Source organism: Salvelinus alpinus, chromosome 2 (assembly GCF_045679555.1).
Source record: "Salvelinus alpinus chromosome 2, SLU_Salpinus.1, whole genome shotgun sequence".
Taxonomy (NCBI): Eukaryota; Metazoa; Chordata; class Actinopteri; order Salmoniformes; family Salmonidae; genus Salvelinus; species Salvelinus alpinus.
Genome location: NC_092087.1, coordinates 107,344,300 through 107,362,578, shown reverse-complemented (window position 1 = coordinate 107,362,578; position 18,279 = coordinate 107,344,300). Strand labels below are relative to the sequence as shown.

At 39.2% G+C, this 18,279-nt stretch overlaps 2 protein-coding genes across 2 annotated transcripts in view; one reads left to right on the top strand and one right to left on the bottom strand.

Annotated features, from left to right (window-relative positions):
* LOC139547938 (zinc finger protein 271-like) overlaps positions 1–18,279 on the top strand; it is a 189,346-nt gene that overhangs the window by 135,150 nt on the left and 35,917 nt on the right. The gene's annotated exons all lie outside the window — the stretch shown is intronic.
* On the bottom strand, positions 5,285–11,163 carry LOC139549290 (zinc finger protein 135-like). The gene is made up of 2 exons (XM_071359584.1): positions 10,658–11,163; positions 5,285–6,558 (listed from the first exon to the last, which is right to left on the bottom strand). Exons 1-2 carry the CDS (start codon positions 10,920–10,922, stop codon positions 5,720–5,722), a joined length of 1,104 nt encoding a protein of 367 aa, XP_071215685.1. The 5' UTR covers positions 10,923–11,163; the 3' UTR covers positions 5,285–5,719.

Sequence of the window (18,279 nt, the reverse complement as noted above, 5' to 3'; positions counted from 1 at the left end):
CTGTTACACATTTGCATTTCATCTCGTTCTCTTTACAGTTGTGTTATATTCCCCAGTTTCTGTGTTTTGTGTATGTGTGTAATTTCAGGAAATAGCTTCCTGGATTCCAAAGCAGCTGATTGGTCAGCCCATCACTAATTGGAGATCTGACCCCGCCCTCTTGTCAGGGGATAAAGTTTTCTGCAATTACCAACTCCTTCTGCAGCTTTAAAAGCCAGTGTTCCTTTGTTAGGAGTGAGAGCTTCTTTGTATGTCCTGTGTTGGTCTGGTAAATTGGTTAGAAAATGTTTTGTAGCCGCTCCTGTAGAGGTATGTGTTTACCATAGTACCTAGTGTTTTGTATCAGCTCCTGTAGAGGTATGTATTTACCATAGTACCTAGTGTTTTGTAGCAGCTCCTGTAGAGGTATGTATTTACCATAGTACCTAGTGTTTTGTAGCAGCTCCTGTAGAGGTATGTATTTACCATAGTACCTAGTGTTTTGTAGCAGCTCCTGTAGAGGTATGTATTTACCATAGTACCTAGTGTTTTGTAGCAGCTCCTGTAGAGGTATGTGTTTACCATAGTACCTAGTGTTTTGTAGCCGCTCCTGTAGAGGTATGTATTTACCATAGTACCTAGTGTTTTGTATCCGCTCCTGTAGAGGTATGTGTTTACCATAGTATCGAGTGTTTTTGGTTTATTCAAATTGTTCACTAAGTTTGGTGAATTATTCGGTTTCATTTTTTCCCGGGGGGGGGAAGGCACCATGGGAGTGTTTAAGCAAGAGGCCTACGGGCATACATATACCCGTAGTATGTACTCTGTCTATGCACACTAGGTAAGACCTGGGCGGACCACCCCCTGTATTTTGGTTAGTGCGCCAGGTAACCAGTGGGTAGGCAGGTAAGGTAGGAGAGGGGGAACTTTAACTTTCTTTGCTTTGGTTCCGTCCAGCCCCTTTTCCCCACATTACCGTGTGAAGGAAGAATAAATTCCCTGTAAACGGTAATAGTCTCTGTCTCTGTCATCCTTACCGGCCCCTACAATCACATACCTTTTTTCACTCCACGGGGAGTTGAGTTGTAGCAAGGTGTTATGTTCCCTCTTCCAAGAGGCGTACATAACAGTTGTATTACATTTACATTAGTTACATAGTTGATTTACATTTCCACTGCAGTTACATTAGATGTATTACATTTACACTACAGTTGCATTACATTTACACTACAGTTGTATTACATTAGTTACATTACAGTTGTATTACATTAGTTACATTTTATTTCCACTACAGTTGTATTACATTAGTTACATCTTATTTCCACTACAGTTGTATGACATTTCCACTACAGTTGTTATTATTTAAAGCTGCAATATGTCACTTTTTGTATATTTTTTTTTTAGAAATGTTAAAATGCTCCAATAAGTCGCCATGGACAACACTTGTCTAGAGCAGATAGCTAGCTAGCTGAGCCCATGGACAACACTTGGATGGGACGGCCGGGGTGTTAAGCATATCTCAGCTTAGGTCACCTAACAGTACGAACTCTGAAGATAAATGGGGGTCAATTAATTCACATATGGTGTCCAGGGCACAGCTGGGAGCTGAAGGGGGTCTATAGCAAGCGGCAACGGTGAGAGACTTATTTCTGGAAAGGTGGATTTTTAAAAGTAGAAGCTCAAACTGTTTAGGCACAGACCTGGATAGCATGACAGAACTCTGCAGGCCATCTCTGCAGTAGATTGCAACTCCACCCCCTTTGGCAGTTCTATCTTGGTGGAAAATGTTGTAGTTGGGGATGGAAATTTCAGAATTTTTGGTGGCCTTCCTAAGCCAGGATTCAGACACAGCTAGGACATCAGGGTTGGCGGAGTGTGCTAAAGCAGTGAATAAAACAAACTTAGGGAGGAGGCTTCTGACATTAACATGCATTAAACCAAGGCTTTTACGGTTACAGAAGTCAACAAATGATAGTGCCTGGGGAATAGGAGTGGAACTGAGGGCTACAGGGCTTGGGTTAACCTCTACATCACCAGAGGAACATAGGAGGAGTAGGATGAGGGTACGGCTAAAGGCTATAAGAACTGGTCGTCTAGTGCGTTGGGAACAGAGAATAAAAGGAGCAGATTTCTGGGCGTGGTAGAATAGATTCAGGGCATAATGTACAGACAATGGAGGTAAACCTAGGCGTTGAGTGACGATGAGAGAGGTTTCGTCTCTGGAGGCACCAGTTAAGCCAGGTGAGGTCTCCACATGTGTGTGGGGTGGGACAAAAGAGCTATCTAAGGCAAGTTGAGCCAGACTGAGGGCTCAACAGTGATATAAAACAATAAGAACTAGCCAAGACAGCAGTAGACAAGGCATATTGGCATTAGAGAGAGGCATAAAGCTGTCACAGGTGTTGATCAGGAGAGCTAAGACAAAAATGGGTAAAAGGCGATGAATGGGCAGAGCGGGTCAGTTAGGTCCATACAGAACCTGAGTTCGAGGCTGGGGCCGACAGGTAAACAAAATGAGGTACCGTGTTATTGAAACAGTCCAGGGAGCGTCAGCTGTGTAATCATAGGGTCAAAAGAGCAGCAATAGATGAGTCAGGGTGCTGTTCGGTAGTCACTACTACGCTAGTCGAGCAGAGGACACAGCGTTCAGAAAAGCTAGCGGGTCGAGGCTAGTAGATGGTTCTTCGGCGACATCGTAACAGAATAGCCTGTTGAGACCACATCGGGCGATCACGTCGGCAGTCAAGATCGGCGGGGCTCCGTGACGACAATAAAGGGTCCAGGCTAATAGGTAAAGGAGGTATTGTAGCCCTAGAATTAGCTGGTATATGGGCCTAGCTCGAGTGTGTAGAGTCCTCTCAGTGTGTAGAGACATAGTGAGTGTGTAGAGACATGGTGCAAAACTAAAACAAGGGTCAACTCAAGTTCACTTAGATCTAGGGTCAACTCAAGTTCACTTAGATCTTGGTGACATTGTGTGTCTGTGTTTGTACAGTGCCTTCGGAAAGTATTCAGACCCCTTGACTTTTTCCACATTTTGTTACGTTTCAGCCTTATTTCCGTATTTTTTTTTTTTTTATCTACTTGCAAAATTTTAGAAAAACCTGTTTTTGCTTTGTCATTATGGGGTATTGTGTATAGATTGAGTATTTCATGACTGCCCTCACGAAAAATGGATTGTAGTCAGGGTGCAATATAACTGCAGTATGCTGCAAATAAGTTCATTTTACTGCAGTTATTCTGCAACTACTGCATCCGAAATACCACAGTCACCACACTTTTACTGCAGTTTCAAAATCGCAATCTTTTTGTTGTTGTAAGGGTGTAAACACATCTTGCTTTAACGATTTAACATTTCCTAAACAGCACCGCCGTGGCTACTGTGCAGCCTCACTCTACCCGTGATATCAAAGTAACTTTTGATATCACGGGTAACTTTTGATATCAAGTTAAAAAAAAATGAAATAAAATGCACGACTCCATCTGTGTATGAGAGAGCATCTGACTCAGTTTCCCAGAAAAAATAATATTTTTGTATTCACGCACGCAAATTCAGGAGGAAACTGGAGAGCGGATGGCTGGACAGCGTTTAGCGAGTGTCGGCTCACTTGACCACAGTGAAACACTGAAGAACTTTTGATTTTGCCGCTTTTTTTGGCAACGGAGGTGACCGACTAGCTGTTGTTGTTGGGTCGTCACTAGTTACCACAGCCACACAAATAGCTAAATAGCTCCCTATTTCTAAACAAGTTCTTATTAAAATCTGATTTAACACCTAACCTTAACCACACTGCTAACCTTATAGCTAAACCCTCCCTATGTCTAAACAAGTTCTTATTAAAATCTGATTTAACACCTAACCTTAACCACACTGCTAACCTTATAGCTAAATAGCTCCCTATTTCTAAACAAGTTCTTATTAAAATCTGATTTAACACCTAACCTTAATCACACTGCTAACCTTGTAGACGCGGTTGGTTGTTTAGCAACAAACCCGACACGTGCTCAAACACGTGTCAAAACAAGACGCGGTTGGTCTAGATTATGGACAACATGTACACTATATTTCTCAAATTGTTGACTGAAAACATAAATAAATTGGCACAATGAGCACCTGTTGTCTCTCAGATACATTGTTACAGTTGGTTAGCCAGCTAGCGAAGTTTAACATAGATGTGCCGTCAGTCAAAACACCTCAAAACGAGACATAGAGAACAAGATGAAACTAGTTTAAACGAGTCACCTACGATTCCCCACATGGCAGCTTCTTGTCATTGTTCATAGCGATCTGGCCTTCCAGAATCACAACAGGGCAAATAGTGGTAGTGTCTGGCCATCCAGAATCACAACAGGGCAAATAGTGGTAGTGTCTGGCCATCCAGAATCATAACAGGGGATATAGTGGTAGTGTCTGGCCTTCCAGAATCACAACAGGGGATATAGTGGTAGTGTCTGGCCATCCAGAATCACAACAGGGGATATAGTGGTAGTGTCTGGCCATCCAGAATCACAACAGGGGATATAGTGGTAGTGTCTGGCCTTCCAGAATCACAGCAGGGGATATAGTGGTAGTGTCTGGCCTTCCAGAATCACAACAGGGGATATAGTGGTAGTGTCTGGCCACCCAGAATCACAACAGGGGATATAGTGGTAGTGTCTGGCCATCCAGAATCACAACAGGGGATATAGTGGTAGTGTCTGGCCATCCAGAATCACAACAGGGGATATAGTGGTAGTGTCTGGCCTTCCAGAATCACAGCAGGGGATATAGTGGTAGTGTCTGGCCTTCCAGAATCACAACAGGGGATATAGTGGTAGTGTCTGGCCATCCAGAATCACAACAGGGGATATAGTGGTAGTGTCTGGCCTCAGAATCACAACAGCACACTGACTTCTGCCCCGTGGATGCACATCGTTTTCATCATGTCAGTTAAACTGTCTAACTCTAACCTTAAATTAAGACCAAATTAATTTTTTATTTTTTTAAGAAGAAGCGTCTCGTCCTCTAGATTATGTCACGCTAGAAGCATCGCCTCAAAGACGCACATCGCCATCTGCTGACTGGAGTGGGTACAGGAATTGTTTAATTTATTTTTCATTTTTTTCAAACGTGTAATATTATATTGAGAGTTAGAAAGGTACGTTTTTGTTGATCGATTAGTGAGAATCTAAAATAAACTTCTACATTACTACACATCTGTATTCAATGCAAACTCTGATTCATTCAGTCAACAGATAATATCAAAATAAACAACTAGCTCTATACTGCTTCTACATAGTGGTATAACATTGATGGGAACACTCATGTTTTTCATGTCAACAACTTTATTATAAAAACACCACCACATTTTCATAGTCCTTTATCTGGACGACTAGTAAACAAATTAACTAAATGAAAACAAAACGACTAAATTCAAGAGGTTTCAAAGTTCAAAAATCAAGAAATGCACATTGTATTAATCCATTTAATAATTTACATGGTGCAATATCTAAATCATGTAATCAAATTCATTTAGTGAAAAGCCAGATCAAATCAAATTCAAGAGGATAAACGTTAAAATCAAGAAGTCCAGAACTCCATCATTCATCTATATAATAATATCCCCAAAATGTAATGAACAACAGGGTTATAGTTGTATCCATTAAAGCTCATAATCAAATCAGAATACAAATTGTATTTAATCTGATTTTAGACATGATCAGGTCTACAGATAGAAAACTAAAACAAAGGTCTATTTTGTTAATGATTGCATATAAACAATAGGATTTCATTTGGCATGAACAAAAACCTAAAAAAAAAACCTAAACCTAAAAAACATAAGTCAGAACACAGCCTCTCTATTCTCTCATGTGATTTCAGGTCCTCTGACTGGGAAAATTCCTTTCCACACTGAGAGCAGTGGTATGTCTTCTCCTCCTGTGTATGTATTATTGCATGCTTATTCAGATGTCTTAAATTGATAAAACTCTTTCCACACTGGGAGCATTGGTAGGGCTTTTCTTGTGTGTGTGTTGTCTCATGCTCTTTTAGGGGCCCTAACTGGGTAAACCGCTTTCCACACAGAGAACATTGGAAAGGCTTTTCCCCTGTGTGTATCCTCTCATGTGCCTTCAGGCTCCCTAAGCAGGTAAGACGCTTCCCACACTGGGAACATTGGAAAGGCTTTTCCCCTGTGTGTATCCTCTCATGCTCCTTTAGGCTCCTTAAGCGGGTAAAACGCTTTCCACACTGGGAACATTGGAAAGGCCTTTCCCCTGTGTGTATCCTCTCATGTTGCTTTAGGCTCCCTAACCAGGCAAAACTCGTTCCACACTGGGAACAGTTGTACGGTTTCTCTCCAGAGTGTATTCTCTTATGCTCCCTCAGGTTTCCTAACAAAGTAAAACTCTTTCCACACTGGGAACATTGGAAAGGCCTTTCTCCTGTATGTATCCTCTCATGCCGTTTTAGGTCCCATGATAGGGAAAATCTCTTTTCACATTGGGAGCAGTGGTGTTGTCTCGCTGGTTTGGGGGTCACTGGGTCTGGTCCCCCTGAAGGACTCTTTCCGCTGTCAGAGTCAGAGTCTGGTCTCTCTCCTGCCAAAGACAAACAGATTATTTAGTTAAATACTTAATAGAGACCAGAATAAAACTTCTACATGATAAAACTGGCTCCATGTTAGAGGAGGAGCCTGGTGAAGAGCTCCGGTCTGAGAAACTGACTGACGCTGCTCCCTCTGTGACATCGCTGCTCCCCTCTGTGACATCGCTGCTCCCCTCTGTGACATCGCTGCTCCCCTCTGTGACATCGCTGCTCCCCTCTGTGACATCGCCGCTCCCTCTGTGACATCGCTGCTCCCTCCTTTTAAACTACTGCCCAGCCTTTCTGAGCTGCCTGGCTGAACACCACCTTATCATCTGAAGCTGTGGAATACCATCAGCAAGACCTGCCAGATCTCTACATGTGTTTTGTTAGTTTTTAAAGTATTACTCTGCCATTTAGTTTATTCATGCCCCCCTTCAGTCCTTGATTTTCCCTCAATAAGTCTAAATAATGATATATATACAGTGGGGAGAACAAGTATAATGGAGTGTCATTGTTACAATCTTAATTTCACTAACAGAACTGGCGTTACCCACTTTGAGGAGGGCATGTCATTTTATTGAATGGTTCCCCCCGCCCGTCCGTCTTCCGACAATAGTTCCTCTCCTTCTCCTGACAGGTTAAAGGGCCGTTTCCTCCATTATTGGGCTAACAAAGGCTCCTGTTATTCAGATAGTACTTACTGGTGGAAATCAATAGCTCCTCTCCTTCTCCTGACAGGTTAAAGGCCATTATTGGGCTAATAGAGGCTCCTGTTATTCAGATAGTACTTACTGGTGGTAATCAATAGCTCCTCTCCTTCTCCTGACAGGTTCAAGGGACGTGACTAGTTGACAATCAGCCCCAATAGTTTCTTCCAAACTGAACCTAACCTCTATTCAGACGTAGAACAACGGATTCAATTAATGAAGTAAAGCATCGTGGGGGAGAAAGGGGGAGAACGGGTGAGTTGATGAGCGAGGGGAAGAGAACTATGCAGAATTATGTCATCACCAGTTGTGAATGAAGAACAGAAGTCCTATCAGTCTACTCTGGTCTACTTGGAGTCCACAGTGAGAGTGTGGTGACTAATTTACACAATCTGAACGAAAACTACTCGGATGGCGGGGAAGAAATGAATCAAGACATCTCTGATGATTATTCTTGGGGAGGCCCTCCACCTATAAAATGGATTGAACATGGGGGGAAAGGCCCTCCACCAATAGAAATGGATTGAACATGGGGGGAAAGGCCCTCCACCAATAGAAATGGATTGAACATGGGGGGGAAAGGCCCTCCACCAATAGAAATGGATTGAACATGGGGGGGGAAAGGTTCTCCACCAATAAAAATGGATTGAACATGGAGGGGGAAAGGCCCTCCACCAATAGAAATGGATTGAACATGGGGGGGAAAGGCCCTCCACCAATAGAAATGGATTGAACATGGGGGGGAAAGGCCCTCCACCAATAGAAATGGATTGAACATGGGGGGGAAAGGCCCTCCACCAATAAAAATGGATTGAACATGGGGGGAAAGGCCCTCCACCAATAGAAATGGATTTAACATGGGGGGGTGTGGTTCAGAAAACCAGTCAGTATCTGGTGTGACCACCATTTTCCTCATGCAGCGTGACATCTCCTTCACATAGAGTTGATCAGGCTGTTGATTGTGGCCTGTGGAACGTTGTCCCACTCCTCTTCAATGGCTGTGCAAAGATGCTGGATATTTGGTGGGAACTGGAACACGCTGTCATACATGTCGATCCAGAACATCCCAAACATGTTCAATGAGTGACATGTCTGGTGAGTCTGCAGGCCATGGAAGAACCGGGACATGTTCAGCTTCCAGGAATTGTGTCCAGATCCTTGAGACATGGGGCATTATCTTGCTGAAACATGAGGTGATGGCAGCGGATGAAAGGCACAACAATGGGCCTCAGGATCTTGTCATATTATCTCTGTGCATTGAAATTGCAATCGATAAAATGCAATTGTGTTCGTTGTCTGTAGCTTATGCCTGCCCATACCATAACCCCACCGCCACCATGGGGCACTCTGTTCACAACGTTGACATCAGCAAACCTCTCACCCACACGACGCCATACATGCGGTCTTCCATCTGTCCAGTACAGTTGGAACCAGGATTCATCCATGAAGAGCACACTTAACCAGCATGCCAGTGGCCATTGAGCATTTGCCCACTTTATTTATTTTATTTAACTACGCAAGTCACTGAAGTCGGTTACGACGCCAAACGGCGGTCAAGAAGACCCTGGTGAGGACGACGTGCACACAGATGACCTTCCCCGACACCGTTTCTGACAGTTTGCGCAGAAATTCTTCAGTTGTGCAAAATCCAGTTTCATCACTGCACATTTTAAAGAGTGGCCTTTTATTGTCCCCCAGCACAAGGTGCACCTGCGTAGTTATCATGCCGTTTAATAATCATGTTGATATGCCACACCTGGATGGATTATCTGGATGGATTATCTTGGTAAAAGGAGAAATGCTCACTAACAGAATGTCTGCCCATTAACTTGAAGGAGGGGTCCCCTTGAGGCCCAGTGGTTCTGGTGTTAAAAAGACTTGGTGGCTTTAATAACAAAGATAATGTAGAGCTTCAAGTCTTCCTTTCATGGAAACGGCCTGTTGGGTGCTTCCACCAAAAGGGTGCTTCCACCAAAGGACTGCCTTTTGCTTCCCTTTGATATTTTAAGTAGAAATTGTGCACCAATTTTGAATTCTAAAAAGCCTGTTATATTAAATGAAGTGCCCTTTTAATATAGACCACATGGAGAATTCAATATTTTTTTTATATGAATAAAAGCTTGCTAGAGTGACCAAAGTCAGCATTTTGACATGTCCCTCCGACAAACATGTATCACTTCCAGGATCATTTTAACCCACTTAATCCCCCCCCAAAATGCTGTACATTTGACCAGAAATGTAAAGCCCAAGTTATTTTGTTTCTTTGACAGTCATTTCTGATGATGATGATTATTTATTTCATGTGAGTCATTTACATTTGTCCCTCATCTTAAGGTCAACGGCAGGTTGGCAGTGTTGGACTAGTAACCGAAAGGTTGCAAGATCGAATCCCCGAGCCGACAAGGTAAAAATCTGTCGTTCTGCCCCTGAACAAGGCAGTTTAACCCACTGTTCCTAGGCCGTCATTGAAAATAATAATTTGTTCTTAACTGACTTTTACTTTTTCTTTTCAAAAAGTTTATGTGTTTTTGTTGCACAACAGCTTGCATTCCCCCGTCACAATTTATGGTGATTTAAGAAGAAATTGTCAACCCTGTTACGGTAAACTTTCCCCAGTTCATTGTTGTAAATGAGGATGTTTTTTCAGTCAACTCATAAGGAATATATATTTTAAATCAACCCTGCTACTTTATTTGACACTTACTTTAGTTTATTTATTTGCGGTCTTGATAGGAAACTAGTTTTATTTTTTATGAAGTTGAACATGTGATCTTTATGAAAGAATGTTAAAATTACCAGGTTACACTTCTCAAAAAGGCAGCGAATTGGTGGAACGACACAATAATAGATATTGAGGACAACAGTATTACAATCAATGTAATGCATTTGATTCATGCATTTAGTTGGTGGCCCACTCTTGGGTGATACACATATTTTACAGTGTAGCTTAAACAATTCCTACAGTACAGAACAACATGTTCAAATGTAAGACAGATGCATACCTGGGCTAATTAGCTATCAGCGACTCCTAACACCAGGGCTAATTAGCTATCTGCGACTCCTAACACCTGTGTGTAAACGGAATACGGACGCCACAAAGGTGTTGTCGCTGAAAAACGCTGTCGGCTGCAACTGTGTTAAAACCGGTTTAAAAAAGTGTGCAGTAAGTATATTTGTGAAATTATTTTTGATGCGATATGAAAGTAGAGATATTTATGTTTCTGAAACCGTACCACAATTGAGAATCGATTCACATTTAGATGTAGTATTTGTCTGTTTTGGAGCCAACTCGCCTCAAAGCAGAACATGTCTGGTCCTTGGACTATATTGAGTAACGTCAGGCTTCTTTCGTCCATTATTGGGCTAACAGAGGTTGTGATCCTGTTATTAAGATAGTACTTACTGGTCTTACTCAGATCTTCTGTCTCCTCCTCGTCGTCTTCTTTCAATGTGACAGTCATCTCCCCTGCATCCTCCTCTTGCTCTTCATCTTCTTGTTTCACTGTAACATCCTCCTCCTCTTTCACTCTGAACGCGTCTTCCTCTTGTTTCACTGTAACATCCTCCTCTTCTTTCTCCTCTTTCACGACAATGTTCAGCCACAGACCCTCTTTCTCCGTCCAGCAGATCTCTTCTTTAGCAGGAGGAGAGTAGTTTAGTGCGCTCATTGTCGGGGATGTTAGCTAGCTAGCATTAGTGACTAGCCTAGTGCTAGGCTAACTTATCAAGCCAGCTAGCTGACTAACAATTTACTAACAATGTACATATAACATTAAATAAAGTAACTAGCTAAACGACAAAACTCTGCTTAAAACACTGAGACAGTCTAAAGAGCTTCAATGTTTCGGCTATGTTGACGAGGAAGCGACCGAGGTGACCGACTAGCTGTTGTTGTTGAAGAAACGTCCCGTCCATTAGATTATACGTCACACTGGCAGCATCGCCTGAAAGACACTCATCGCCGTCAGCTGACTGGAGTTGGTAACGCAGTTGAGAGAAAAGTGCATTTTATTTCATTTAAAACATACTTTCCATCTGCTACATATCTGCCTGCATTTAAGGCAATGTCATATTAATTCAGTCAAACAAACAAATCTGTACCATGGTTTAACAGTGATCTACGTTCTATGAAAGCTGCTGGGAGCAAACTGGAGAATAGCTAGAGGAAAACAAAGCTAACTGTATATACATATGAAGTGTGTAAAACAGTATGTAAACATTATTAAAGTGACCAGTGATTCCATGTCTATGTACATATGACAGCAGCCTTGAAGGTGCAGGGTTGAGTACCGGGCGGTAGCCAGTTAGCGACAGTGACTAAGTTCAGGGCAGCGTACTGGGTGGAGGCCGGCTAGTGATCGCTATTTAACAGTATAGGATACATGTATTAGACCTAATGGGTATATATACTAGTCAGTATAGGATACATGTATTAGACCTAATGGGTAAATAGACTAGTCACTATAGGATACATGTATTAGACCTAATGGGTATATAGACTAGTCAGTATAGGATACATGTATTAGACCTAATGGATAAATAGACTAGTCAGTATAGGATACATGTATTAGACCTAATGGGTAAATAGACTAGTCAGTATAGGATACATGTATTAGACCTAATGGGTAAATAGACTAGTCAGTATAGGATACATGTATTAGACTAGTCAGTATAGGATACATGTATTAGACCTAATGGGTAAATAGACTAGTCAGTATAGGATACATATATTAGACTAGTCAGTATAGGATACATGTACTAGACCTAATGGGTAAATATACTAGTCAGTATAGGATACATTTATGGTAACTTATTCTATTCTAATGTATTAGCTACCATGGAGCCTTATTCTACTATAATGTATTAGCTACCATGGAGCCTTATTCTATTATAATGTATTAGCTACCATGGAGCCTTATTCTATTATAATGTATTAGCTACCATGGAGCCTTATTCTATTATAATGTATTAGCTACCATGGAGCCTTATTCTATTCTAATGTATTAGCTACCATGGAGCCTTATTCTATTATAATGTATTAGCTACCATGGAGCCTTATTCTATTCTAATGTATTAGCTACCATGGTGCCTTATTCTATTATAATGTATTAGCTACCATGGAGCCTTATTCCATTCTAATGTATTAGCTACCATGGAGCCTTATTCTAATGTATCAGCTACCATGGAGCCTTATTATATTATAATGTATTAGCTACCATGGAGCCTTATTCTATTCTAATGTATTAGCTACCATGGAGCCTTATTCTATTATAATGTATTAGCTACCATGGAGCCTTATTCTATTATAATGTATTAGCTACCATGGAGCCTTATTCTATTCTAATGTATTAGCTACCATGGAGCCTTATTCTAATGTATCAGCTACCATGGAGCCTTATTCTATTATAATGTATTAGCTACCATGGAGCCTTATTCTATTCTAATGTATTAGCTACCATGGAGCCTTATTCTAATGTATCAGCTACCATGGAGCCTTATTCTATTATAATGTATTAGCTACCATGGAGCCTTATTCTATTCTAATGTATTAGCTACCATGGAGCCTTATTCTATTATAATGTATTAGCTACCATGGAGCCTTATTCTACTATAATGTATTAGCTACCATGGAGCCTTATTCTATTATAATGTATTAGCTACCATGGTGCCTTATTCTATTCTAATGTATTAGCTACCATGGAGCCTTATTCTATTATAATGTATTAGCTACCATGGAGCCTTATTCTATTCTAATGTATTAGCTACCATGGAGCCTTATTCTATTATAATGTATTAGCTACCATGGAGCCTTATTCTATTATAATGTATTAGCTACCATGGAGCCTTATTCTATTATAATGTATTAGCTACCATGGAGCCTTATTCTACTCTAATGTATTAGCTACCATGGAGCCTTATTCTATTATAATGTATTAGCTACCATGGAGCCTTATTCTATTCTAATGTATTAGCTACCATGGAGCCTTATTCTATTATAATGTATTAGCTACCATGGAGCCTTATTCTATTATAATGTATTAGCTACCATGGAGCCTTATTCTATTACTAATGTATTAGCTACCATGGAGCCTTATTCTATTATAATGTATTAGCTACCATGGAGCCTTATTCTATTATAATGTATTAGCTACCATGGAGCCTTATTCTATTATAATGTATTAGCTACCATGGTGCCTTATTCTATTATAATTTATTAGCTACCATGGAGCCTTATTCTATTATAATGTATTAGCTACCATGGAGCCTTATTCTATTATAATGTATTAGCTACCATGGAGCCTTATTCTATTATAATGTATTAGCTACCATGGAGCCTTATTCTATTATAATGTATTAGCTACCATGGAGCCTTATTCTATTATAATGTATTAGCTACCATGGAGCCTTATTCTATTATAATGTATTAGCTACCATGGAGCCTTATTCTATTATAATGTATTAGCTACCATGGAGCCTTATTCTATTATAATGTATTAGCTACCATGGAGCCTTATTCTATTATAATGTATTAGCTACCATGGAGCCTTATTCTATTATAATGTATTAGCTACCATGGAGCCTTATTCTATTATAATGTATTAGCTACCATGGTGCCTTATTCTATTATAATGTATTAGCTACCATGGAGCCTTATTCTATTATAATGTATTAGCTACCATGGAGCCTTATTCTATTATAATGTATTAGCTACCATGGAGCCTTATTCTATTATAATGTATTAGCTACCATGGAGCCTTATTCTATTCTAATGTATTAGCTACCATGGAGCCTTATTCTATTATAATGTATTAGCTACCATGGAGCCTTATTCTATTATAATGTATTAGCTACCATGGAGCCTTATTCTATTATAATGTATTAGCTACCATGGAGCCTTATTCTATTATAATGTATTAGCTACCATGGTGCCTTATTCTATTATAATGTATTAGCTACCATGGTGCCTTATTCTATTATAATGTATTAGCTACCATGGAGCCTTATTCTACTCTAATGTATTAGCTACCATGGTGCCTTATTCTATTATAATGTATTAGCTACCATGGAGCCTTATTCTATTATAATATATTAGCTACCATGGAGCCTTATTCTATTATAATGTATTAGCTACCATGGTGCCTTATTCTATTATAATGTATTAGCTACCATGGAGCCTTATTCTATTCTAATGTATTAGCTACCATGGAGCCTTATTCTATTATAATGTATTAGCTACCATGGAGCCTTATTCTATTATAATGTATTAGCTACCATGGAGCCTTATTCTACTCTAATGTATTAGCTACCATGGAGCCTTATTCTATTATAATGTATTAGCTACCATGGAGCCTTATTCTATTATAATGTATTAGCTACCATGGAGCCTTATTCTATTATAATGTATTAGCTACCATGGAGCCTTATTCTATTATAATGTATTAGCTACCATGGAGCCTTATTCTATTCTAATGTATTAGCTACCATGGAGCCTTATTCTATTATAATGTATTAGCTACCATGGAGCCTTATTCTATTATAATGTATTAGCTACCATGGAGCCTTATTCTATTATAATGTATTAGCTACCATGGAGCCTTATTCTATTATAATGTATTAGCTACCATGGAGCCTTATTCTATTATAATGTATTAGCTACCATGGAGCCTTATTCTATTATAATGTATTAGCTACCATGGAGCCTTATTCTATTATAATGTATTAGCTACCATGGAGCCTTATTCTATTATAATGTATTAGCTACCATGGAGCCTTATTCTATTATAATGTATTAGCTACCATGGAGCCTTATTCTATTATAATGTATTAGCTACCATGGAGCCTTATTCTATTATAATGTATTAGCTACCATGGAGCCTTATTCTATTATAATGTATTAGCTACCATGGAGCCTTATTCTATTATAATGTATTAGCTACCATGGAGCCTTATTCTATTATAATGTATTAGCTACCATGGAGCCTTATTCTATTATAATGTATTAGCTACCATGGAGCCTTATTCTATTATAATGTATTAGCTACCATGGAGCCTTATTCTATTATAATGTATTAGCTACCATGGAGCCTTATTCTATTATAATGTATTAGCTACCATGGAGCCTTATTCTATTATAATGTATTAGCTACCATGGAGCCTTATTCTATTATAATGTATTAGCTACCATGGAGCCTTATTCTATTATAATGTATTAGCTACCATGGAGCCTTATTCTATTATAATGTATTAGCTACCATGGAGCCTTATTCTATTATAATGTATTAGCTACCATGGAGCCTTATTCTATTATAATGTATTAGCTACCATGGAGCCTTATTCTATTATAATGTATTAGCTACCATGGAGCCTTATTCTATTATAATGTATTAGCTACCATGGAGCCTTATTCTATTATAATGTATTAGCTACCATGGAGCCTTATTCTATTATAATGTATTAGCTACCATGGAGCCTTATTCTATTATAATGTATTAGCTACCATGGAGCCTTATTCTATTATAATGTATTAGCTACCATGGAGCCTTATTCTATTATAATGTATTAGCTACCATGGAGCCTTATTCTATTATAATGTATTAGCTACCATGGAGCCTTATTCTATTATAATGTATTAGCTACCATGGAGCCTTATTCTATTATAATGTATTAGCTACCATGGAGCCTTATTCTATTATAATGTATTAGCTACCATGGAGCCTTATTCTATTATAATGTATTAGCTACCATGGAGCCTTATTCATAATGTATTAGCTACCATGGTGCCTTATTCTATTATAATGTATTAGCTACCATGGAGCCTTATTCTATTATAATGTATTAGCTACCATGGAGCCTTATATCTATTATAATGTATTAGCTACCATGGAGCCTTATTCTATTATAATAGTATATAAGCTACCATGGAGCCTATAGTTCTATTATAATGTATTAGCTACCATGGAGCCTTATTCTATTATAATGTATATAAGACTACCATGGTAGCCTTATTACTATTATAATGTATTAGCTCCATGGAGCTAATACTATTAAGAAATGCACATTAGCTAATCATTCAATATCTAAATCATGTATAAATGTAATTAGCTACCATGGAGCCTTATTCTATTATAATGTATTAGCTACCATGGAGCCTTATTCTATTATATCAGCTACCATGGAGCCTTATTCTATTATAATGTATTAGCTACCATGGAGCCTTATTATATTATAATGTATTAGCTACCATGGAGCATTTAAATGCTTTTATAAACATAATTGACAATTGTCTTAACATGACAGTCAGTGATCAACAACAGTCATATTTAGTCTTATTTTTTTCACATTAGTAGTATAGTGCATGATTCTAGGTTAGAAATAAGTTATTAGAGTTCCTGAAACCCTAAGCATTGTGCCAGATTAGTTATTAGAGTTCCTGAAACCCTAAGCATTGTGCCAGATGAGTTATTAGAGTTCCTGAAACCCTAAGCATTGTGCCAGATGAGTTATTAGAGTTCCTGAAACCCTAAGCATTGTGCCAGATGAGTTATTAGAGTTCCTGAAACACTAAGCATTGTGCCAGATGAGTTATTAGAGTTCCTGAAACCCTAAGCATTGTGCCAGATGAGTTATTAGAGTTCCTGAAACCCTAAGCATTGTGCCAGATGAGTTATTAGAGTTCCTGAAACCCTAAGCATTGTGCCAGATGAGTTATTAGAGTTCCTGAAACCCTAAGCATTGTGCCAGATGAGTTATTAGAGTTCCTGAAACCCTAAGCATTGTGCCAGATGAGTTATTAGAGTTCCTGAAACCCTAAGCATTGTGCATGAGTATTAGAGTCCAACCCTAGCATGTGCAGATGAATTAGAGTTCCTGAAACCCCAAGCATTGTGCCAGATGAGTTTCGGTTTCCAATATACGGCCCTTTCTGTGTTTGCAAACAACAAGAGGGCGATGCACATGCAATTTGATTGCAGAAACTCCTCCCTGCTAATGAGGAAACCGCTAGTTATGGATGTAGTATATCTGGTAATGAGGAAACCACTAGTTATGGATGTAGTATATCTGGTAATGAGGAAACCGCTAGTTATGGATGTAGTATATCTGGTAATGAGGAAACCGCTAGTTATGGATGTAGTATATCTGGTAATGAGGAAACCACTAGCTATGGATGTAGTATATCTGGGAATGAGGAAACCACTAGTTATGGATGTAGTATATCTGGTAATGAGGAAACCACTAGTTATGGATGTAGTATATCTGGTAATGAGGAAACCACTAGTTATGGATGTAGTATATCTGGTAATGAGGAAACCACTAGTTATGGATGTAGTATATCTGGTAATGAGGAAACCACTAGTTATGGATATAGTATATCTGGTAATGAGGAAACCACTAGTTATGGATGTAGTATATCTGGTAATGTGGAAACCACTAGTTATGGATGTAGTATATCTGGTAATGAGGAAATCACTAGTTATGGATGTAGTATATCTGGTAATGAGGAAACCACTAGTTATGGATGTAGTATATCTGCCTGGAGCAAAAATGGTGAGCGAAGATTTGAGTTTTTCACAATGTATTCTGAATATTACACAAGATCAGCTCAAGATCGTAGGCTGCAAAATTAGCCTCCATTTCCAGGTTGCTTATGAGAGCATTTAACTTTGGGAGTATAATTGTAAGGCTCGTTAGAATGTCCTGCAAAATATAAAGTTTGTGTCAATGTCACAAATCAACTGCTTTATACTTTAAAAAATACCTCAACCAGTAAAATGCTCTTTGGCTAGCTTTGCAACCAGCCTATCAATGAGTGTTAGCATTCAAGCTAATATAAATCATTTAAAAGCAACTGCAGATTTCCCTTTTAACACCACACATCAGTTCAACAACTGCAGAGTTTGTGCCTCTGTTTTTAAGAAAGTACTTACTAGTGTTAATCAGGGCCGCATCAAAAATAAGTATTTTGCAAATATCACAACCAAATATAAAAAATATCTTAGCGACTGTTCAAGTAATAATCGAAACAAA